Source organism: Chelmon rostratus, chromosome 13 (assembly GCF_017976325.1).
Source record: "Chelmon rostratus isolate fCheRos1 chromosome 13, fCheRos1.pri, whole genome shotgun sequence".
NCBI lineage: Eukaryota > Metazoa > Chordata > Actinopteri > Chaetodontiformes > Chaetodontidae > Chelmon > Chelmon rostratus.
This window is the reverse complement of record NC_055670.1, coordinates 13,452,726-13,471,312: the sequence shown is the minus strand read 5'-3', so window position 1 is coordinate 13,471,312 and position 18,587 is coordinate 13,452,726. Positions and strand designations below refer to the sequence as shown.

The 18,587-nt window shown below is 40.8% G+C and overlaps 3 protein-coding genes across 3 annotated transcripts; 1 reads left to right on the top strand and 2 right to left on the bottom strand.

Annotated features, from left to right (window-relative positions):
- Nucleotides 1-274: 274 nt before the first annotated feature.
- On the bottom strand, nucleotides 275-4,763 carry spc25 (SPC25 component of NDC80 kinetochore complex). Its single transcript, XM_041951477.1, has 7 exons — nucleotides 4,665-4,763; nucleotides 3,804-3,975; nucleotides 2,857-2,922; nucleotides 2,509-2,655; nucleotides 2,271-2,396; nucleotides 1,602-1,700; nucleotides 275-847 (listed from the first exon to the last, which is right to left on the bottom strand). The coding sequence occupies exons 2-7, from the start codon at nucleotides 3,952-3,954 to the stop codon at nucleotides 723-725; spliced, it is 714 nt and encodes a 237-aa protein (XP_041807411.1). The 5' UTR covers nucleotides 3,955-3,975; nucleotides 4,665-4,763; the 3' UTR covers nucleotides 275-722.
- A 962-nt stretch (nucleotides 4,764-5,725) lies between these two features.
- On the top strand, nucleotides 5,726-7,151 carry LOC121616626 (glucose-6-phosphatase 2-like). Its single transcript, XM_041951476.1, has 5 exons — nucleotides 5,726-5,943; nucleotides 6,024-6,133; nucleotides 6,219-6,318; nucleotides 6,416-6,537; nucleotides 6,640-7,151. The coding sequence occupies exons 1-5, from the start codon at nucleotides 5,726-5,728 to the stop codon at nucleotides 7,149-7,151; spliced, it is 1,062 nt and encodes a 353-aa protein (XP_041807410.1).
- A 3,066-nt stretch (nucleotides 7,152-10,217) lies between these two features.
- On the bottom strand, nucleotides 10,218-18,055 carry abcb11a (ATP-binding cassette, sub-family B (MDR/TAP), member 11a). Its single transcript, XM_041951070.1, is given in 26 exon segments — nucleotides 10,218-10,418; nucleotides 10,535-10,681; nucleotides 10,828-11,034; nucleotides 11,134-11,331; nucleotides 11,430-11,586; nucleotides 11,777-12,018; nucleotides 12,101-12,304; nucleotides 12,406-12,567; nucleotides 13,007-13,111; nucleotides 13,209-13,542; nucleotides 13,647-13,716; nucleotides 14,370-14,559; nucleotides 14,645-14,815; nucleotides 14,902-15,105; nucleotides 15,194-15,319; nucleotides 15,412-15,522; nucleotides 15,632-15,745; nucleotides 15,829-16,003; nucleotides 16,110-16,234; nucleotides 16,320-16,491; nucleotides 16,568-16,701; nucleotides 16,808-16,892; nucleotides 16,970-17,211; nucleotides 17,681-17,729; nucleotides 17,845-17,857; nucleotides 18,007-18,055. Coding segments are annotated over 26 exon segments (3,987 nt in total).
- Nucleotides 18,056-18,587: the final 532 nt, after the last annotated feature.

Genomic DNA, 18,587 nt, shown 5'->3' with positions numbered 1-18,587 from the left:
ATGATAACACAAGCATTCAGTGGAATAATACGTATTTTGTAATGCTGTTAGAATTCATACTGTATGAGATTTTTTTACACCCAAATTATTGTTTTCTTTCATTATTTATACCACATTGTGTACAGATGATCCTTGCTGTACTGAGTATTTAAGAAACACATTTGAATAGATTAATATCATTACACTTTGATTGGTAAAAAAGGAGCACAGGAAGATAGATCTCTATCGCCAAACTGAGTAATGTCAAGAGAAAATAAATCTGTTTACATATCTGTGAATTACTATTTGATCTTTATTTCTGAAGACCAACACCAACAGTCAACTAGAGCCTTTTTCAAGATTTAGGAGAGACACAAAATTCAGTGAGGCCCTGTCACCATTTCCATCAGAACACCTGTTCTCTCAAGGCCAAACTACATGGTCAAATGTGCAAGTGCCAAGTACGCAGTAAACTAACAGACCATGCTCAGAAATAAAGAGGCAGAACACTTGTGTATACAATTGATGCCAGTATTTGTGCAGCCAGAAGTCCAGATTTTTAAAATACAGTTTCTTACTAATTGCCCACAGAAGTGTATTTTAAATCCACATCTATTAGTCTTGACAAGTCAGTTGATGTTTGTTTACAAACCTGTACTGTGGGTACAGACTGAAAGCTGCTCCTCTTTGCTGACATCAGTCCACATTAAAGCAAGAACTTCACTGTGTGGTTCTTTCCAATCTTAGCGCCGTGCCTTAGAGATAAACTCCTTCCTGACGTTTGCCAGGAATGCTGGTAAGTTATTGGTCTCCTGAAGCCGTCTTTCCAAGACTGGCATGCACTCGATCACGGGGTCACTCGACACAACTGTAGAAATTGAAGACTTACATTATAGAAGACATTTACAGTGGTTAATGCATGACTATCAATATTTTCATTATTGTCAACAAATTCCATGATAAGACCAAAATTAGCAGTGCATTAGCCTGTCTCAATTTTTTATCTCGCTACTCTGTCTGTGATCCATACCCATTAGTTCAAACATCAATGTTGAAAAACTGGTCCTAAATGTACTGCTTAATTTTTACGTAAGACTAAATAATGTCCATAAACAGCAGAGAACTGTTGTATTAAGAAAATGTTGTTAAAACAGGAGTAAATACTGCATTTATTAGGGACTTTTTTCAGTTGTGGATTAACACACATTTGGTGCTCTGCTGAGTAGCAGTAGAATAGCAGCAGGAAGGTGGACTTTATAAAAGACTGACTCTAAATACAATACACTGGTTGTGTTCATGGGAATGAAAGAAAATGTCAGCCACTGCAACAGTATAGGACATTCCTAAGCTTTTTAGTATTTCTTGGACAGTGGAACAGTGGAGGTCTGCGGCACAGCGGGTTAAAATATATGAGGCTTTGGCTACAGAAGCTACACTTAGGAGTATTCTAATGGCATTTGTGACAGTAAGAAAAATATAGAACATTGCCAGCCTTTTCTATTCATTGAAGGTAATAAACTGATACTATTGAGATGGATTGAATGCCATAATTCCATTAAACTGCACAAAATTTTACTATTACAGTACAGTCCTCTTGTATACAGGATGTGTGTGTGACTTACTCTGGTATGTTTTGTCTTCATTTATCCCCATTGTGACGACGTAGGGGCTGTCCTGATCTGAAGGGTTGATATTCCGGAAAACAAACTGCAGCTTTTCACCTTTACAAGGACAACAGGCACATTCTGTAAATCCTGAAGTCACATTGCTGTGTTTCACAAAGACATGGCTGTCTGTGACATACTGTTTTCCCCTTTTTCCTTCCCTGTCTGGCACACCCAATTCTCCTATGCTTGGTATCCTCTTGCTGATGTACTCCCACTACTGACCTGATGTACAACACCATTTACATAGAATATATTACTGAACATCCATCGGTAAAACAACATTTTTTCATTAAACAGCTAATTTCTTTTGCTGCTTTTGGGGTCATCAGTGGATGTACACCAAATGACTAAACTTATTATTTCTACACCTGTGACTGAGTTTAGCGTGGGAGAAATTACAAGCAACAAAAGAGGGCAATACTATCAGGATACAAACACTGTTCTCATCAGAAGCCACAAGCTTCAGGGAAGAGGCGCACACAGACATAAGACCCTGTGCACAATTGTAACTCCAAAAATCTCCATATTCATTCCTATTAATGCATAAAAACAGTGATGGATAATGAAAACAGGACTCCAGAAAGATACAGAATACAGAAATGTACATGTTTGTTTGCAACACACCTTTAATCAACTGTGTTTTGCCGTGGATTGTTCGTATCTCCATCCCCAAATGTTCCTGAAAGACTAGTCTGGCTTTCTGGAGATTCCTCAGTCTGTCTTTGTTTGCTTTATTTTGAGACTCAATTACTGAAAAGAGAGAGGAGGTGGGAAAAAACAAGTGCAGGGGTAAATTACTAAAACAGTCACAAATTAAGTTCTGTGATCTAAACCATTATTTTAATTTTTAAATAAAACTTACACTCTTTTCTCTTGGCATGTTCTTCGTTAAGTTTCTCTATCTTCTGGATAATGTCAGCTCTCTGCAATTCCTTCTGCTGAATCTCAGACATCACTTCTGAAATGGCACCATGTTTCTCTTTCAGTGATGCACTGTTTTGTTCCAAGTCTGGGGGGAAAAAACATTGCATCAGACCTTGTACGCTTTCACATTAGAAAAAAATATTATTCAGCACATGAAAACAGTTTTAGGATTGGAACAAAAATACAGAAGGCGCTGGGCCAGCACCGATAACTTCATCAATATTGTAAACATACAAACACACCACCACCATAACTGGGTGCTTTGTGGCCAAATGTATAAACTCACCTCTTTTGAATGTCTGTATCGTCTCAAAGACCATCTCATCGTCCTTAAATTTCTTTAAACATGTATCTGCAGCAGAAGGAAAAAACAACATCATGTTATCTAAAATAACTTCATAGGAATGATACTGGCTCTCATCCCTGATAAACATTTGTACTAAGTGTTGAAATATATGAAGAGCACATTGCCACAGCTCTATGGCCATTTATTTAGATGTTGAACTGAAAACCAAGACACTACTCATATTAAAACATTAAGACTCACATTTAGATATAAATAGTATCCTTAATACAAATAAAATACAGTACCATGCCTTCATTGACACAGCGGTGTGTTATTTCTTATTCATAAAAAGGGCTATGCCACTGGCTGCCATGTCACACAGTGATTAGTAGGGTTGTCTGCACTCACCTCTGTTTACTGTGAATAACACCAGTTTACAAAAAGTGAAGCACAGCCTCTTGTGGCTTAAAAACTAACTGCAAGAGAGCCCTGTCTATATAACCTGACTAAGCTGCACAGTATAGCTGTTACATATGGGCTACAGCCATTCATGATGGATGGATGGTTTTCAAATTGTAACAGCCTAATAAATTGCTGGGGTTTTAATAGTTCTGAAATTCCACAGGCCAATTAGTTTGCCATTCTTTATATGACAAGAATCCGTAACTAAAGAGTTTAAGAAGCAACTAAAGAGGTTATTGAAGAAAGACTGGAAAAATAAATAAGTTACAGGTTTCCTTAGATTTTTTTTTTGCAATATGAATGTGTAGATGAACTGACATTCTTCTTTTTTTTCTAATTGTTGATATGCATGGTTTTGATGAACATATTTGTTGAATGCAACATTAATGCTGTAAATGAGCTGTTTACTGTGCAAACATTGTTGATTATATGTATTTTAATATGGAGCAATTGCTAGCAAGCAATAAACAATGCCTCAAACATACCTAATGCAGACTTCACATACTGTCTGTGGGACTGGCACGCCTCTGTAGTCGCGTCCATTAGCTCCTCACATGCTTTACGCTGTTTGTTTTGGATCTCCTCCATTGCACTGGAGAAGCTGTCACTCAAGCTCGGATCAGTGATGGATGTCATGATGTTCAGATGTCAGACAATCTGCGATAAAAACAACAGACAGGGCAATTCTCCTCACGAGCACTTTAACACCATCCGGAACTTGCTTAGCACTTGTTCAAAATGATACTTGATGTTGCGTGTACGTTTTTGACTTTAGATTCTATACGTTACTGTTACCGGTGAATCATTTATACTGCAAACGACATTTCCTTCGGGATGACAATAAAGTTGAGGTTGAGGCTGAGAAACAAACACGTTGCACAGTGTTTCAGCTATCAGCAGTCTCAGCTTCCACGACAAGCTAACGTTAGCTGTCCAGTGTGGTTGTTAGTCTCAGTAAAGAATGAGGCAGGTTTGAGTAAATTATCATCAATTAAAACTAACTTAGAACAGTACGGACAGCTCACTGTCCCACCTTCATTAGTGATCAAGTTTCTCAGTTTGAATTTACTCTAACGTATGATACATGGGACCGAATTCACAAAAGCGGCCCCCATGTCCCTGTAGAACATTACTCAAGACCGTTAACGTCTAAACAGTGTGAGTAAACATACTCGTATAAGAGCAACGGGTAACATTAGCATGCTAACGCTAACGTTAGCTGGGAAGTGTTAGCGTATAGTTAGTCATAGCCTGCGCCGAACTCGCGTCATTTACACAAGAAATTAACCGACGGACTCGTTTACAAAGTGTTTAACTGGTTCGTTTAATTTTGAAGCAATACTCACATGTTTTAAACTGCGGCCGTTGATCTGCCCTTTTGATTGACGTCTTGCTACTGAATAAGTCGTTATTTTCAAAAATCCGCGGTCTGCATACAGGGGGCGGGGCCCAACTACCGGAAATATTGTTTTCCTCCTCCTTCTTCTCCCACAACTGCTTCTTCTTCTTCTTCGTGTTTTTCTTCTTCTTCCTAATTCCTCTATTGGGTTTTACAGCGGTTGGCATCCATGTAAGTTTACTTTAACGCCCCCTACTGTATTGTAACACCTTTTCAGAGTTTTGGATTGCCCATTCTATAACTCCCAGTCTAATATCTAAATCTTTTCCACATGTGTCCACAAGTTCAAGAATATCCTTGCATTTAGTTTTCTTTCACTTACAGATGAGGAAAACAAGATAAGATAAGATAAAATAAAACTTTATTTTAAAGCTTGAGCTTTAATGTCTTTATTGCTATTTTACACCACCTCATGCTGACTCTGATGAGGTTCCAGTGGGTCCAAAATACCTGACAACAGGTTCAAAATACTGCAAATCAAAACACAAAAGATGACTGATGTTTCGAAAGAGAAAGAAAACATGGTGATGATAGATCCACTGAATATATGCCTGACTGTGGATGCCAGATGGAGTGTGTTTCTCAGTTACAGTTTTATGGGAAGCCCATTTTGTTGCTATGTTCAGAGAGAATGAGAATATTAATGAGGCTGAAGGGATCCAGGGGGTTACATGGGTCACTGTCTGTTTCAGTGTGTACAATGGCTAATATGTAACAACTGTAAAAGCAATGGCCTGTAAGACATCTGATGGCTACACAGTCAGGGTGTAAACAGTTTTTGTAACATCTCTTAAAATGCTGAGCTCTCATGACTTGGGAACACATTATTTTATTCCCCGTGCACTCCGTCTGAAGAGCTGGAAGTTGTTGCCATGGCCCCGCTCAATGATTTATGACGCCAGGTTGAGATATAAAGCTATCTCAGGTGCAGAAGGGGTTCATGGTGCTTTGAGTGAAGAAGGAGGAGAAGCAGCTGCTGCACGCGGACGCACAGAAAGGGAATCTCAGATGGATTTTGTCTACAGCAGCGGGGTGCTGGTTATAGAGCACCTCCAGAACAACTATAGGGAATACCACGACTTCCTCAACTTCATGTCAACTGTGGGAGACCCTCGTAATATTTTCTCTGTTTATTTCCCCCTCTGGTTCCATCTCAGCCACAATGTGGGCACCAAGATGATATGGGTGGCTGTTATTGGAGACTGGCTCAATCTTATTTTCAAATGGTAAAAGCAAAACCTGAGGTTCATTATATAACATTTCAGAGTATTTTGTGTATTTATAGTCTTTAATACTTGTTTTTCAGGATTCTCTTTGGGCAGCGACCTTACTGGTGGGTGCAAGAAACCCACTTCTACCACAATGATTCGTACCCACGCTTGGAGCAATTCCACATCACATGTGAAACAGGGCCAGGTTAGCATGTGTATTTTAGCCAATGTCATCAAAAGTAACAGTATTTGGCACGGTCAAACACTTCCTCTGACGTTTCTTCATGCAGGAAGTCCATCCGGTCACGCTATGGGCTCATCATGTGTGTGGTACGTGATGATCACCGCTGCTCTCAGCTTCGCCAGACCCTCCTCCACTGTCACTTCTGTGCAGAGTTTTCAAAGGTGGGTCGTTCATTTTGCATCATGCCATTACATCTGTGATTTCTTCATCGCTGCTCGTGTCTAAATGTTTCTATCCTTGCAGGTTTCGTCTCCTAAGGTCTTGTCTGTGGATGGCTTTTTGGGTCATTCAGATGAGCGTCTGCGTCTCCAGGGTTTTTGTCGCGACACATTTCCCACACCAGGTTATCCTCGGCCTTTTAGCCGGTGGGTTTCTTCCTGCTGTCACAAATTTCCTGAGCTAATGCTGTGTGTAAAATATAGCTGTTTGTTATATTTAATCATGTTTTTTTTCTCTGCCATGTGTAGGTATGCTGGTTGCAGAGGCTTTTGATCACATCCCCTCTGTCTACAATGCAAGCTTGAAAGTGTACCTCCAGATCAATGTTTTTCTTTTCTCTTTCACCATCTGCTTTTACCTGATCCTCAAGTCGTCGGACATCGATCCCTTGTGGTCAGTTACTAAAGCCAAGAAGTGGTGTGCTAACCCGGACTGGATCCATCTTGACACCACACCTTTTGCCGGTCTGGTGAGAAACCTGGGGGCCTTGTTTGGTCTGGGCCTGGCGGTGAACTCTCAGATGTTCATTCAGAGCTGCAAGGGGAAGAACGGCTACAAAACCAGATTTAAACTCATGTGCGTGACAGCGACGCTCACGTCTCTGCAACTGTACGACTTCATCAAGATGCCCACACACACCGAGCTTCTGTTCTACAGCTTATCTTTTTGTAAGAGTGCTTCAGTTCCTCTCGGTGTGGTTGCTGTTATTCCTTACTGTGTTCATTTGCTAATTGGAGACGAGGACAGGAAACTGTCTTAGATTATGGAGGAACTGTGAAGCTTTGTAATATTGTTATATCATACTTTATGATTAGCATTAAAGGATATCAATGGGTTAGGTCCCGTCCAGAGACGAGTGGGTGCATGCACACCACCTGTCAGACTGTTAGACACAGCTATTGCACAGTCACATAAGCACTGAAACAGCAATATTCTATCTTGAACTACATTACGCTACTTGGCTAGAATGGATTAGACATAAAGATGTTTTTATGTGGTCTGACTTTATGTGACGAACATAAAGTATGAGTTGTTGTCTTCTCTTTGTTTTGATTGTTTTATATGTACAGTCTATCTTTTTTGCCCCTGTAGTCCAACTCTGTTAGATCCTCAGAGCAATTGTTTTTAACTGTTCCTTGATCGAGGTGGTTTGGATTAACCTTCCACTTTCCCACAAAACCCATGGTGTCCATGTTTTCAGTGGCCTTTAGTTGCTCTTAGTGGTTTACATATTTCAGTGTTTTAGTATTTTTTATGAGTTGATCTTACAGGATTGAATCTGTTTCTGTTTTACATTTGTGCACATATTTTGATATGGCCTTGTATTTTATCATTGCCGTTCATTGTTGTTATTTTGCCTTTTTACGACTGTTTGTGCCGTTTTTGCTACTGATGTCATTTTACCCGCTTTGATGTGCCATTTGCTGTAATTTGTACAGCATTTTGGTTTTTAAACACGCTATATAAATAAACGTGACACTTTACGAGTGTATATGTGAAGCATTAATGACATGATATGAAAGATTGTTGGAGCAAACAATTTCTGGTTTTGCCTGAAGGGCAGGGGAACGTTTGCTGGACGTCCACCTTAAAAGGAAACAGCGTTCCAAAAATGCTGCACTGGGTTACTACTAATGATCATACTTTTATAATATATACTTTAATACTACTCATATTAGTTCATACCTTAAAACATATGACTCTATATAAGAATAATATGAAATGTCTTCATCAGCTCAGCCATTCATTCATTCCTTGTCTTCCTTCATCCCCTGTCAACAACAACAACATCACATCAACAATAACCTTATAGGAACCCTTAGAGAACATTCCCATAAGGTTCTTTAAAGGTTTCACAAAAAAACCATCAGAGAATTTTAAGGGAATCTCCCCTAATGGCAATTTTTAGGAATAACCTTCCTAGAATGTTCTTTAAAGTTTTAAAGAAATATAAGCTTCAGGGAACCTTTAGGGAATCCAGAGGAATGTTCCCTGAGGGTTACCTGTTTGATGGATAAAACAGATTTTTATCGATTTCTTATTAAAGAGCTCATTTGGTAAAGTTACTGTTGCATGACTTTCATTTGAGAGATGCTTTTGCCCAAAGCGAACTTCACTTTCCTGACACACACAGAGTGCAGTGTAAGGTTCAGGGTCTTGATCAAAGACATTTTGAGATGTGCAGAATTAATGGCCAATAAATGTTTGATTTAAATAGATGAATATTTGGGTGTTTTTTTTTTACATAAACACGGTCATACCTCAACTTAAAAAGATCTTTGAAAGACAAAAGTGTTTTCTCCTTCATCCGGTCGTCTTAAGAATCCATGCTTACCTTTCCCATCAGAGCACACGATCAGTCGGAAAACAATAAATTCATTTATAATTGCATTTTATCAGACTATGCATTGCGGCTTAACTTAAAAAAAATAAGTTAAACTTAACATTTTTCAACATCAATATGACAACAATAACCCTCAAATTAATATGTACTATTTAAATAGGGGCGATCTTTGGGACCAACAGCTCATCAACAGACATATATTTTTCTGTAATACAGTTCTAAGGTCCCACTAAATCACTTCAGGTGTTCTCTCCCGCAGCAACCTTGTATGAACTGTGGATGTATGTCTGCATAACCAGCTCCGTGTGAATTACATAATATTTTATGGGTCGCTTAGTTTCTTCAGGCAAATTCAGATATTAATCAGGCAACATCTAATGACGCGGAACAGAGTCTGTGATGTAACTAGATGAGGCTGATTAGTTAAACCCTCTCTGCCAAACCCATTTGCACTTCTTGTCCAACGTTGCTTAGCATCAGGTGGCACCTGAGGCCTGGCACCAAATGATGTAACCGTCCTAAGTGCGTAGGTGACTTGCTAAACCAAGCCTGAGGAAACATCTGTGTGTCTGGGTACTTTATTACGCCTTGGTGCTGAGGGCAAAACAACATAAGACCACTCAGCAGCCGGCCCTCAATTCACTCCCACTTTACTTCATTATATATATGAAAGTAAATACATTTTAATGACACACTTTATTATCTGAATGATGAAATAACAGTGAGTTTTGCCTTGGATACAATTGTTTTACATTCTTGTCACTTCTCTTTTAATGTGTTAATGTTAAGGATTCATTAGATGGTAATATCCAGCTATAAAAAATAAACCCATTAAATTCAACACTCCTCCAGATTTTGTTATACTGCTTAAATCAACGCCTTTTGGTAAAAAGCCAACATAAGCAAAACAAAATCAAAAACAAAAAAATTGTTAAGACAAATGCAAGGAAAATAAGCTCACTGATGGCCTCATGTGCAAGAATAAGAATAATAAAGTGCCCTGTAGGGTGCCTTTCCACTGGAGAAAATTTGATGCAGAGCTTTATAGGCTGCCCTACATGCTGCATTAGTTTACTCCTATCTGCTCCTAAATGGTCATATAGTGTGTCAGTCAAATGAAACAATATTAATTTTAACTAGGGTTTGGAACTGTTTCATCATTAATGCATCACAACTTTCTGCATGCTGGTGCCCCATCATATGCAGTCCAACCATAGAAAAATGGACAGAAGCATGTAAAAATAAACTACTCATGATCAATTAAATATACAATAAATAGTTTTATCTCCACAACTGATTATTCACACCTGAAGATGGGAACAATTTCTACCCAAATGAAAAAAGTCTCCCTGAGGTTTCTGTACAATCTCTGAGGGCACTGCACAAATCTAATGTCAGCACCTCATCAAGGGTTTTCTCTGTGTGATACCACAAGATGACGACACATTCATTCAAAAATCATTTCCATGCTGCTGTAGGTGCCTAGCTGATAGGAGCCCCTGTCGTGACCAGTTTATAATAGGCGCCTTTCTTGACCATGAGTTCAGCGTGTGTGCCTTGTTCTATGACGGCTCCATGAGACATCACTGCTATGATATCAGACGTTTGGATAGTGGACAGCCGGTGAGCGATGACGATACAGGTTCGTCCTTTTCTCGCCTCATCCAGAGCGGACTGGACAGTCTGCAGGAAAACAGAGCTTTGTCAGGAACCTGCTCTTTAAGTTCTCATGGTGTCTTATGCAAGTATGTGGGGATGTATATCATGAAAAGATGTCCTGATGTAAAGGAAGACAGTACCTTCTCACTCTCTGTGTCCAGGGCAGAGGTGGCTTCATCCAGTAGCAGGATCTTGGGGTTTCTGACGATGGCCCGGGCAATGGCGATGCGTTGTTTTTGTCCTCTTGACAGCTGGGAGCCCTGGGAACCAACCTGAGTCTCATATTTCTTCAAATTTGTGGAGAAAAGGGAGAAAGCAAAAGGTCAACAATGCAGTAAACCTGTACCACCACAATGTCTGATATCCATTTGATCTACACATTGTTTATGTTTAAATGTCTTTAAAAGTTGTGTCTTCAAATGTTTCCACTCACGTCTGGTAGCGTCATGACAAAGTCGTGAAGGTAGGCTTTCTTAGCGGACTCAACAATCTCCTCCATGCTGACAATGCGTGTGTTATCTCCGTACTGAATATTCTCCGCTATGCTGCAGTCAAACAACACAGGCTCCTGGGACACTATGCCGATCTGAGATCTCAGGAAGGGCACATTGATTGTTTGAGTGGGGTGGCCATCAACCAGCTGAAAATAAAACATGGCATAAGTAAGACAGAGATGACGGCTTTGGAATAGATTAAATGTGTTTTGTGATTTGTAAAATGAATCAGTCAGTCTGCATACCACTCGGCCTTCATCTGGGTCATAAAACCTTTCCAGCAGTTGAACGCTGGTGCTTTTCCCACAGCCGCTGCTACCAACAAATGCCAAAGTCTGCCCAGGCTTCACAGACACAACCAGGTCGTTCAGCACCTGGGTATCAGGCCGAGTTGGGTAGGTGAACTTGCAGTTGAGGAACTCTATTTTGCCTTTGAAGTTATCCTGAAGATAGATAATTAGGCTTAATCATTTGAAGTTAACATAATGACCAAATGGCATCTTAATACGCATTATTCCATCGTATTAATGAATTCACAAACCCATTTCTTTCCATCTGTGTGGCTCGTGCTGATTTTAGGAATTCGGTCCAATAGTTTGAACAATTGAGCAGCAGCAATTTTGGCTTTGGCGTAATCTGGAGTGAAGGAGGAGGCTCTGCCCAGTGCTGTCCCACTGATAACTACAGCTGAAATCACTCTGGAGAAACACCATATGAGCACTGGCTTCATGTTTGGTAATTGCATCACAGAAAACACATTTTAATATATGATCTGAAAAAGACCAAATCTCCTCAGATACTTCTTACTTGGTGAAAAAGTGAATTTTCTTGAACTTTTAAAACCTTGAAAAAGTCTGATGTTGAATTGAAAGAACTAAGCTTACCAACCTGAAAACCAGCATGTACTGTAACCCCTCGGCGCTAACCAGATAGCCTCCGTATCTAAACGAAGCAGCATAAGCCATAAAGATGACGCACTGGGCAAAGCCGAAACAGAGCCCATAGACGTTGGCTCTCTTCTTGGCAGATTTATACGGAAGCTCGAGCTTCTCCTCATATGATTCCACAAATGAGCTCTCTTTGGCCAAGCCTGCAATCGTCCTGATGTTGGCAAGAGCCTCACCTGACACCTGCGAGAGAAGGTTAAGCTCTGTCACTGCTGCCTTTGGTTTCTCAGAGAAATGTACGGGGCCAGTGTTCTGCGGAGCTTACCTGACCTGCTGCTTCCATGGCTTTTTTACTGTCAACTTCAAAACCTGTCAGCATTTTGGCCTGGAACATCCCAGACAGCCCGATGAGCGGCAGGAAGCACATGATCACCAAAGTTAACTTCCAGCTGAAGTAGAAAGCGATGATGAAAGACGCCCCAATGCTGGTCAGCGAGCTAACGATCATGCCGATCTGAGAGCCTGTTGCCTGCAGAAACCAAACCAGCCACATGCAAAACAAAACTGTGCTTTTCTGTGTGTTATAAATGATGTGAAATACGGACACAGGGCGGTAAATCCATTACTTACCCCCTGCACCATGGATGCATCAGTGGCCAGTCTGGTGGTCAGGGTTCCAGGGCTGTTTCTGGGTTCATCAAACCAGGCTACCTCCTGTCTCAACATGGCCAGGAAGCCCACTTTCCTTAGACGACGGGTCAGCAGCTCTCCAGACTTAGCAAAAGCATATCCCTGGAACGTTCAATCAGAGTCAATCTGCTATAAATCCCAGATTACTCTATCCTGCTTTCCTCTTTATCAAGTCGACAAACATATGTATACACTAAATTAGAGATGCATCGATATAACACTGATATCAGATATCAGTCCAATACTGAGTCAAATACCTGAATCGGGCATCTGTGATAATGGGCTGATCTGGTATCGGATACCATTTTTTAAATAAAAAACAATTCAGTACATCATATCTATGTATTTATTTTGTACATTTTGTTTGGAAAGCAGTTTGTAATTCAAACCTGATGTTGCCGAACACATAAAAGAATGATCCCAGTATATAAGTACTCAGTTTGGGGCGATACCCAAAGCCCAGGTGTCAGCATCAGGACTCAAAAAGTTGGTGCATCCCTCCACTAAAAGTCTTAGTTATATTGCAGATTCTGATGCAAACCTGTAGAAACTGGGAGAAGAAAGCGACCACAGCCACAATGCAGAACAGAACGCAGACCCCGTTGATCTGCTCCCTCTGTTTGTTCAGGTCACTAATGGCAAAAGTCTGCAAATACACACATCATATAATGCACTTCAACACACTACATCAGAACATGAATCCACCACAAGCAGTGGGGGTATGTGAACTACACAGCGCTCACCCCAAGAATTTGGCTGAACAGGATAGCGTAGATGGGGTTGACAGAGCCATTGACTGCAGCCCCCAGCGAGCCCAGCAGCATGTAGGGCCATTCCGGTTGGTTGTACTTGAGGATACGTGTTATTGGCGCAGGCTCGACGTGTTCATCTGGATCATCCTCGTGTTTCTGTTAAAGAATGCGCTTCAGAGTCATTCATTTCCACAGGGCAGTTTGTAGTAAAATAAAGTCATTACACAGCATAAAAGAGAGCCTCAGTACATTTTCTGGTATGAAGTCTGATGATGCGTCAAAATCACTTGACAGTTTGCTCTGAGATCGCAGTCGAACAGAGCTCCTGCAGGAGAAACATGGAGATCATCAGCTTATCTAATGTGGTTTAATGATATCTGTTATTACACTGCTTTCTGGTATGATCTTTTTGAGCTGGATTTACTGTACCTTTGACTGGATCTGCGGCTCACGCGGCTAAAACTCCTCGGTTTAAGATCAAAGTCTTCACTGATCACATCTGGCAGAAAAAAACAAAGCGATACAGCTTTAATACAGGTACTGAAGCCTCTGCTGCTCGTCAACAGACACAGGAAGGACCTTCAAACACATTGCCCACCAACTCCTACTGAGTGCTTTGAAGTGTGCTGTTTCAACCCTCATCTCTTCTGACACTGGTAGGAATTTGTGGGTCCAGGGTGACACAGTTAAAGGGTCCTGCTGGTGTGCACAGAGCATAGACTATAATACTAGCATTGCCTTCTGAGGCACTGCAGTGACGTGTATTCTGGACCATTGTTAATGTTATTAGTAATGCCTGCGTTTTTCCTGCAGTGACAGGTTAAAATTACACTGGCTGATGAACATAAAAGTAATTTGCCACAATTCTGACAGAGAAACTCATCATTAAAGTCATTTATTAAGCAAATAGAACAACCACACCTTCTTCCCTGGTTCTAAAATGTGAGGATTTGCTGCTTTTTTCTGCTGTAAATTTAATATATACTGTGGACAAAATGAAATATTTGAAGATGTTACTGTCAAGGTGTGATGGACATTTTTCTGGCATTTTATAGACCAAGGGATCTAAATTTTCATTAGATTAATTTATAATGGTAATAATGATTAGCTCCATTCTTAGCCTTATGATCATCAGCTCTAATAAAATCCTACCTTCAGCTGTGTTGGGTGTGCTTTGGTTCTGCAGGGTGACCAGGGTGAAGTAGACGCCTTGCCTTTCTATTAGCTCACTGTGAGTCCCCTTCTCCACAGCCTGTCCTCGCTCAAAGCCAATGATGACATCCGCATTTCTAATAGTGGAAAGACGGTGGGCTATAGAAATTGTTGTCCTGCCCATGCGCACCTGCACATGTACCAGTTATTAAAACAGGACTTGTTGCTGAAGTCTCAGACTCAGTAATGTCGTCTACGGGCAGAGAGTGGCTCACCTTATCCAGCGCCTCCTGGACCACAGCCTCGCTCTCATTGTCTAAGGCAGATGTGGCCATATCCAGCAGCAGGATCCTGGGGTTTCGGATCAGAGCTCGAGCGATCGCAATCCTCTGCTTCTGTCCTCCACTCATCTGCCCTCCACCTTCTCCAACCAAAGTATCAAATTTCTGGTGGATAAGTGGCAACGCGTTCATTTTTTGCTTAGGTTAAATTACTAAAACAAACAGATTTGAATTTAAGTATGTGAACATACCTGTGGCAGGTCCATAATAAAGTTGTAGGCATTAGCCTCTTTTGTAGCCTGGATGATATCGTCCATGGTTACTCCAGGTCGACCGAAACGGATGTTTTCTGCAATGGTTGTAGCAAACAGCACTGGCTCCTGCTCCACTATACCGATGAGAGATCGGAGCCACTGAATATTTAAAGTCCGAATGTCGTGGCCATCTAAAGTCACCTGAGAATGACAATTACAGATGTTATATTTACGACACCAAAGCCTTCAAACTTTCCACTGTGTGCAGCACGGTTGCTCAGATTGTTACCATTCCTTCCTTCGGGTTATAAAACCTTTGGATGAGCTGGGTTGTGGTGCTCTTTCCAGATCCACTCGGCCCCACGAAAGCAGTGGTTTCTCCTGTTTTGATCTGCATGCTCAGATCATTGAGAATCTGAAAAAAAGTCGTAGTGGAGCTGAATTTGGAGAACATAGAAACGGACACATAGAAACAGACACATAGAAACGCTACTTGAGGAGATTTACCTTGACTTCAGGCCGGGATGGGTAGAAGAAAGTGACGTTATGGAACTCAATGTCACCTTTCACATTGTCTAATATGCGACCTTCTTCTGAGAAACAATCAATTTCTGGTTTCTGTAACGTAACACAGAATTTTATTTCATGGTGAAGATTGTCTTAAATTGTACGGTTTCTAATCTGAATTGTATCTTCAATAAAGTCTCAAGCAGCATCCTGGTGTTACCCGGTCAATTGTGTCAAAAATGGCCTTCGCTGCAGCACGGCCTGAAGCGAAGGCCTCCAGGCAGGGTGAGGCCTGGCCCAGGTTCATAGCTGCCATGAGAACTCCGAAGAATACCTGGAATAACACAAAAGCCACTGTCTTTCAAATACTATTACTATATAAAAGGTCAAAAGTTGGATGCTTTTAATTTTACATACTTGGATAAGACTTCCAGCGGACATCTCCTTGGTCTCGATGACCAATTTCGATCCATACCAAAAGGCCAAAGCGTAGCAAAAAAAAATGATGCACCACAGGTATCCTTGGAAAACGCCTATGATCATGCCCTTTTTCACACCCCATTTCTGAGCTTCCACAAGGTTTCTGTCATATCTGCACAAATTTCACATTTTAATTTCATTTCAAATAACGTAGTAAAGGCTCCTCACCATTTGCAAAGCAGAACGACTTCTTGTGATCTCAGAAAACGGCGAAATACCTTTCAGCTTCTTTTTCCTCTCCGCCGAACGCTGCGACCGTTCTGATGGATGACAGGACCTCGTCGGCCACCGCCCCTGCCTTGGCGTAGGCCTTCAGCTCTCGTCCTGTCAGCCTGGCCACAGCCTTCAGAAAGAGAGCAAATCATTCAAAAAACATATCACTCCCATCCAGCAGTAAGAGATCACTTGATTCACAGCTGGGTCTTTACCATGGCCATGAGCCCAGCACCTAGTCCAATCAGCGGGCTCACTGCTATGACCACCAAAGTCAGCTTCCACCCGCCAATGAATCCAACCATGAAGCCAAACACAAATGTAGAGAGCCTCTCAATGAAGATGGCCATCTGGTCAGCGATGGCGCTGTTGATCTTGTTGATATCGCTGTGAAGAAACAGAACTCCGTGTTAAACGTTGTCCCGGCTGTGCACGAATCTGCAGATTACGAGCCTCGACTCACTCTGACATCCTTGTGTTCAGTTCGCCAACAGAGTTGCAGTCAAACCACCCGATCTCCATTCGCATCACTTTTCTGAAATAAGTCTTTCTTATTTTTTGAATTTGTCTTGCAGCCACTGACACCCAGAGGAAAATCTGCAGTGTGGATAATCAGACAGGTACAAAATGAGGTGCCACCCTGTTGTAAGCCATAAAGAGGGTATTAAATTCAAGCTGATTGTAGGCATCTTAAAATACTGACCTGAAAGTAACTAACTACCAGAACTCCAAATCCAATTCCAACATAGTAATATGCAAACATGGTCATCTGTGCTTCAATATCCACCCTGCCAAGAGATTAAAATAAGTAACAGCAGCTTTTCCCTATGACAACATTCACATCAACAAATAAGTAATGACTTACCCACAGTGCACAGTGCTATTTTCAGCTGTTTCATATGTAGAGCCATTTATCCAATAGATGGTGTTGTTGTCGCACTTCTTGTTTGGGTCTTTCAGTTCCTGGACTTCACGCTCATAGGCCACAAACGTGTCTGTCATCACGCCGTACACAAGAAGCATGAGAGGGGAAGCTGCGCCGTGTATGAGGGCGCACAAACTGCCCACCACCATCATCACTTTGTCTTTCCAGGTGGCAAAGCGAAACTGTAAGAAAGGAATTTGGGGATTTGGTTTTTTCATTATGCTTTCTTTCACATAGTGGATAATTTTACTTTCTCAGACCTTGAACAGGTAACAAAATTGACTCATTTGAGAAGTTTAAGGGGAACTCACTCTGAGTTGAGTAGAAATACAGTAGCATGAAATAGTAATATTTAAGTAAAGTACATGAAAATCTTCCTATCTTCCTAAAACCTAACCTTCATTGCCAACCTGCTTAGATCACATCTAATCTACCCTTGCTGGCTAAGCATCTCTAAGCATGTGAACTGTAACACAGAACAAACCTTTAATTACATGCACTCCCTATTTTGGATGATATCCAGCTCTTCATACGCAGTTTGGATGCAATGATTGTGAGTCACTCTGGACAAAAGTATGTGCTAAGTGAACGTCAAGTAATGTCAAATATACTGAGTTATTTTCCATATGAGCAAAGATTCAGTGTGTTTACCAGCTGAAAGTATCCAACACCTGGTGTTTTCTTTTTTTTCTTCTCATCTCTGTAACACATGCAAATTAAAGCGAGCCTTAATATTCCAACAACTGCCAACATAAAGTTATGCCAACATAACTTTGTATATTGTGGAAAATGTCAATCTTGTAACAGAAACTTACCCACTCTCAATGTCTGCCAAAAAACAGAGAGAACGCTTAGAGTGACCTGTAATTACTTGGTATTTATTTATTTATTTATTATTTCTTTTCTTTTCTTTACAAAACTCTACTATTACTGCACCCATTTTTTGTTATTTTTTTTTATGAAAATAGATCACTCACCTCTTCCACCTGCAGGTGTTGTTGTTGCTAACTTCACTGATTTCTTCATGTTTGCTGCACTGACTCAGGCAGGCGTATCCTCACCTGTCAACTGTGCTTAAAATAATTATTTAAATTAATAATTTGGATGTTGATCAGTGGCATCCACGCAGTTAAATGGGATATAATTTCAAAATAAACATTTTTAAATCAGAGTGAGTCGATTTAATGGTAAAAAAAAAAAATCACTTTTGTGAAAATAACAGTTTCCAACGACAACAGCAGCCATCAGAGGGGAATTCTGGTGAAGTACTAACACATCATAGCAGTTTATGGTGAAAGAAGAGCAAAACATGCCGTACCTGGACCTTCAATGAACGCCTGGTTTCTTCAGTAATCCAACAACACCACTGAGGCTCATCATAGTAAATTCCTATCTTATTTTCAGGCAGCACATGCCTGTCCTTTCCCATTATCTACACCCCCATTAGACTGATAAGGGCTGTGTCAGCATTATGACCTTTACTAGACTGTAAGGCTGAACCGAGCGAATGTGCATTGACTGCTGTCATTGTAGTCATGTTGAAAAACAGAGTGGGATG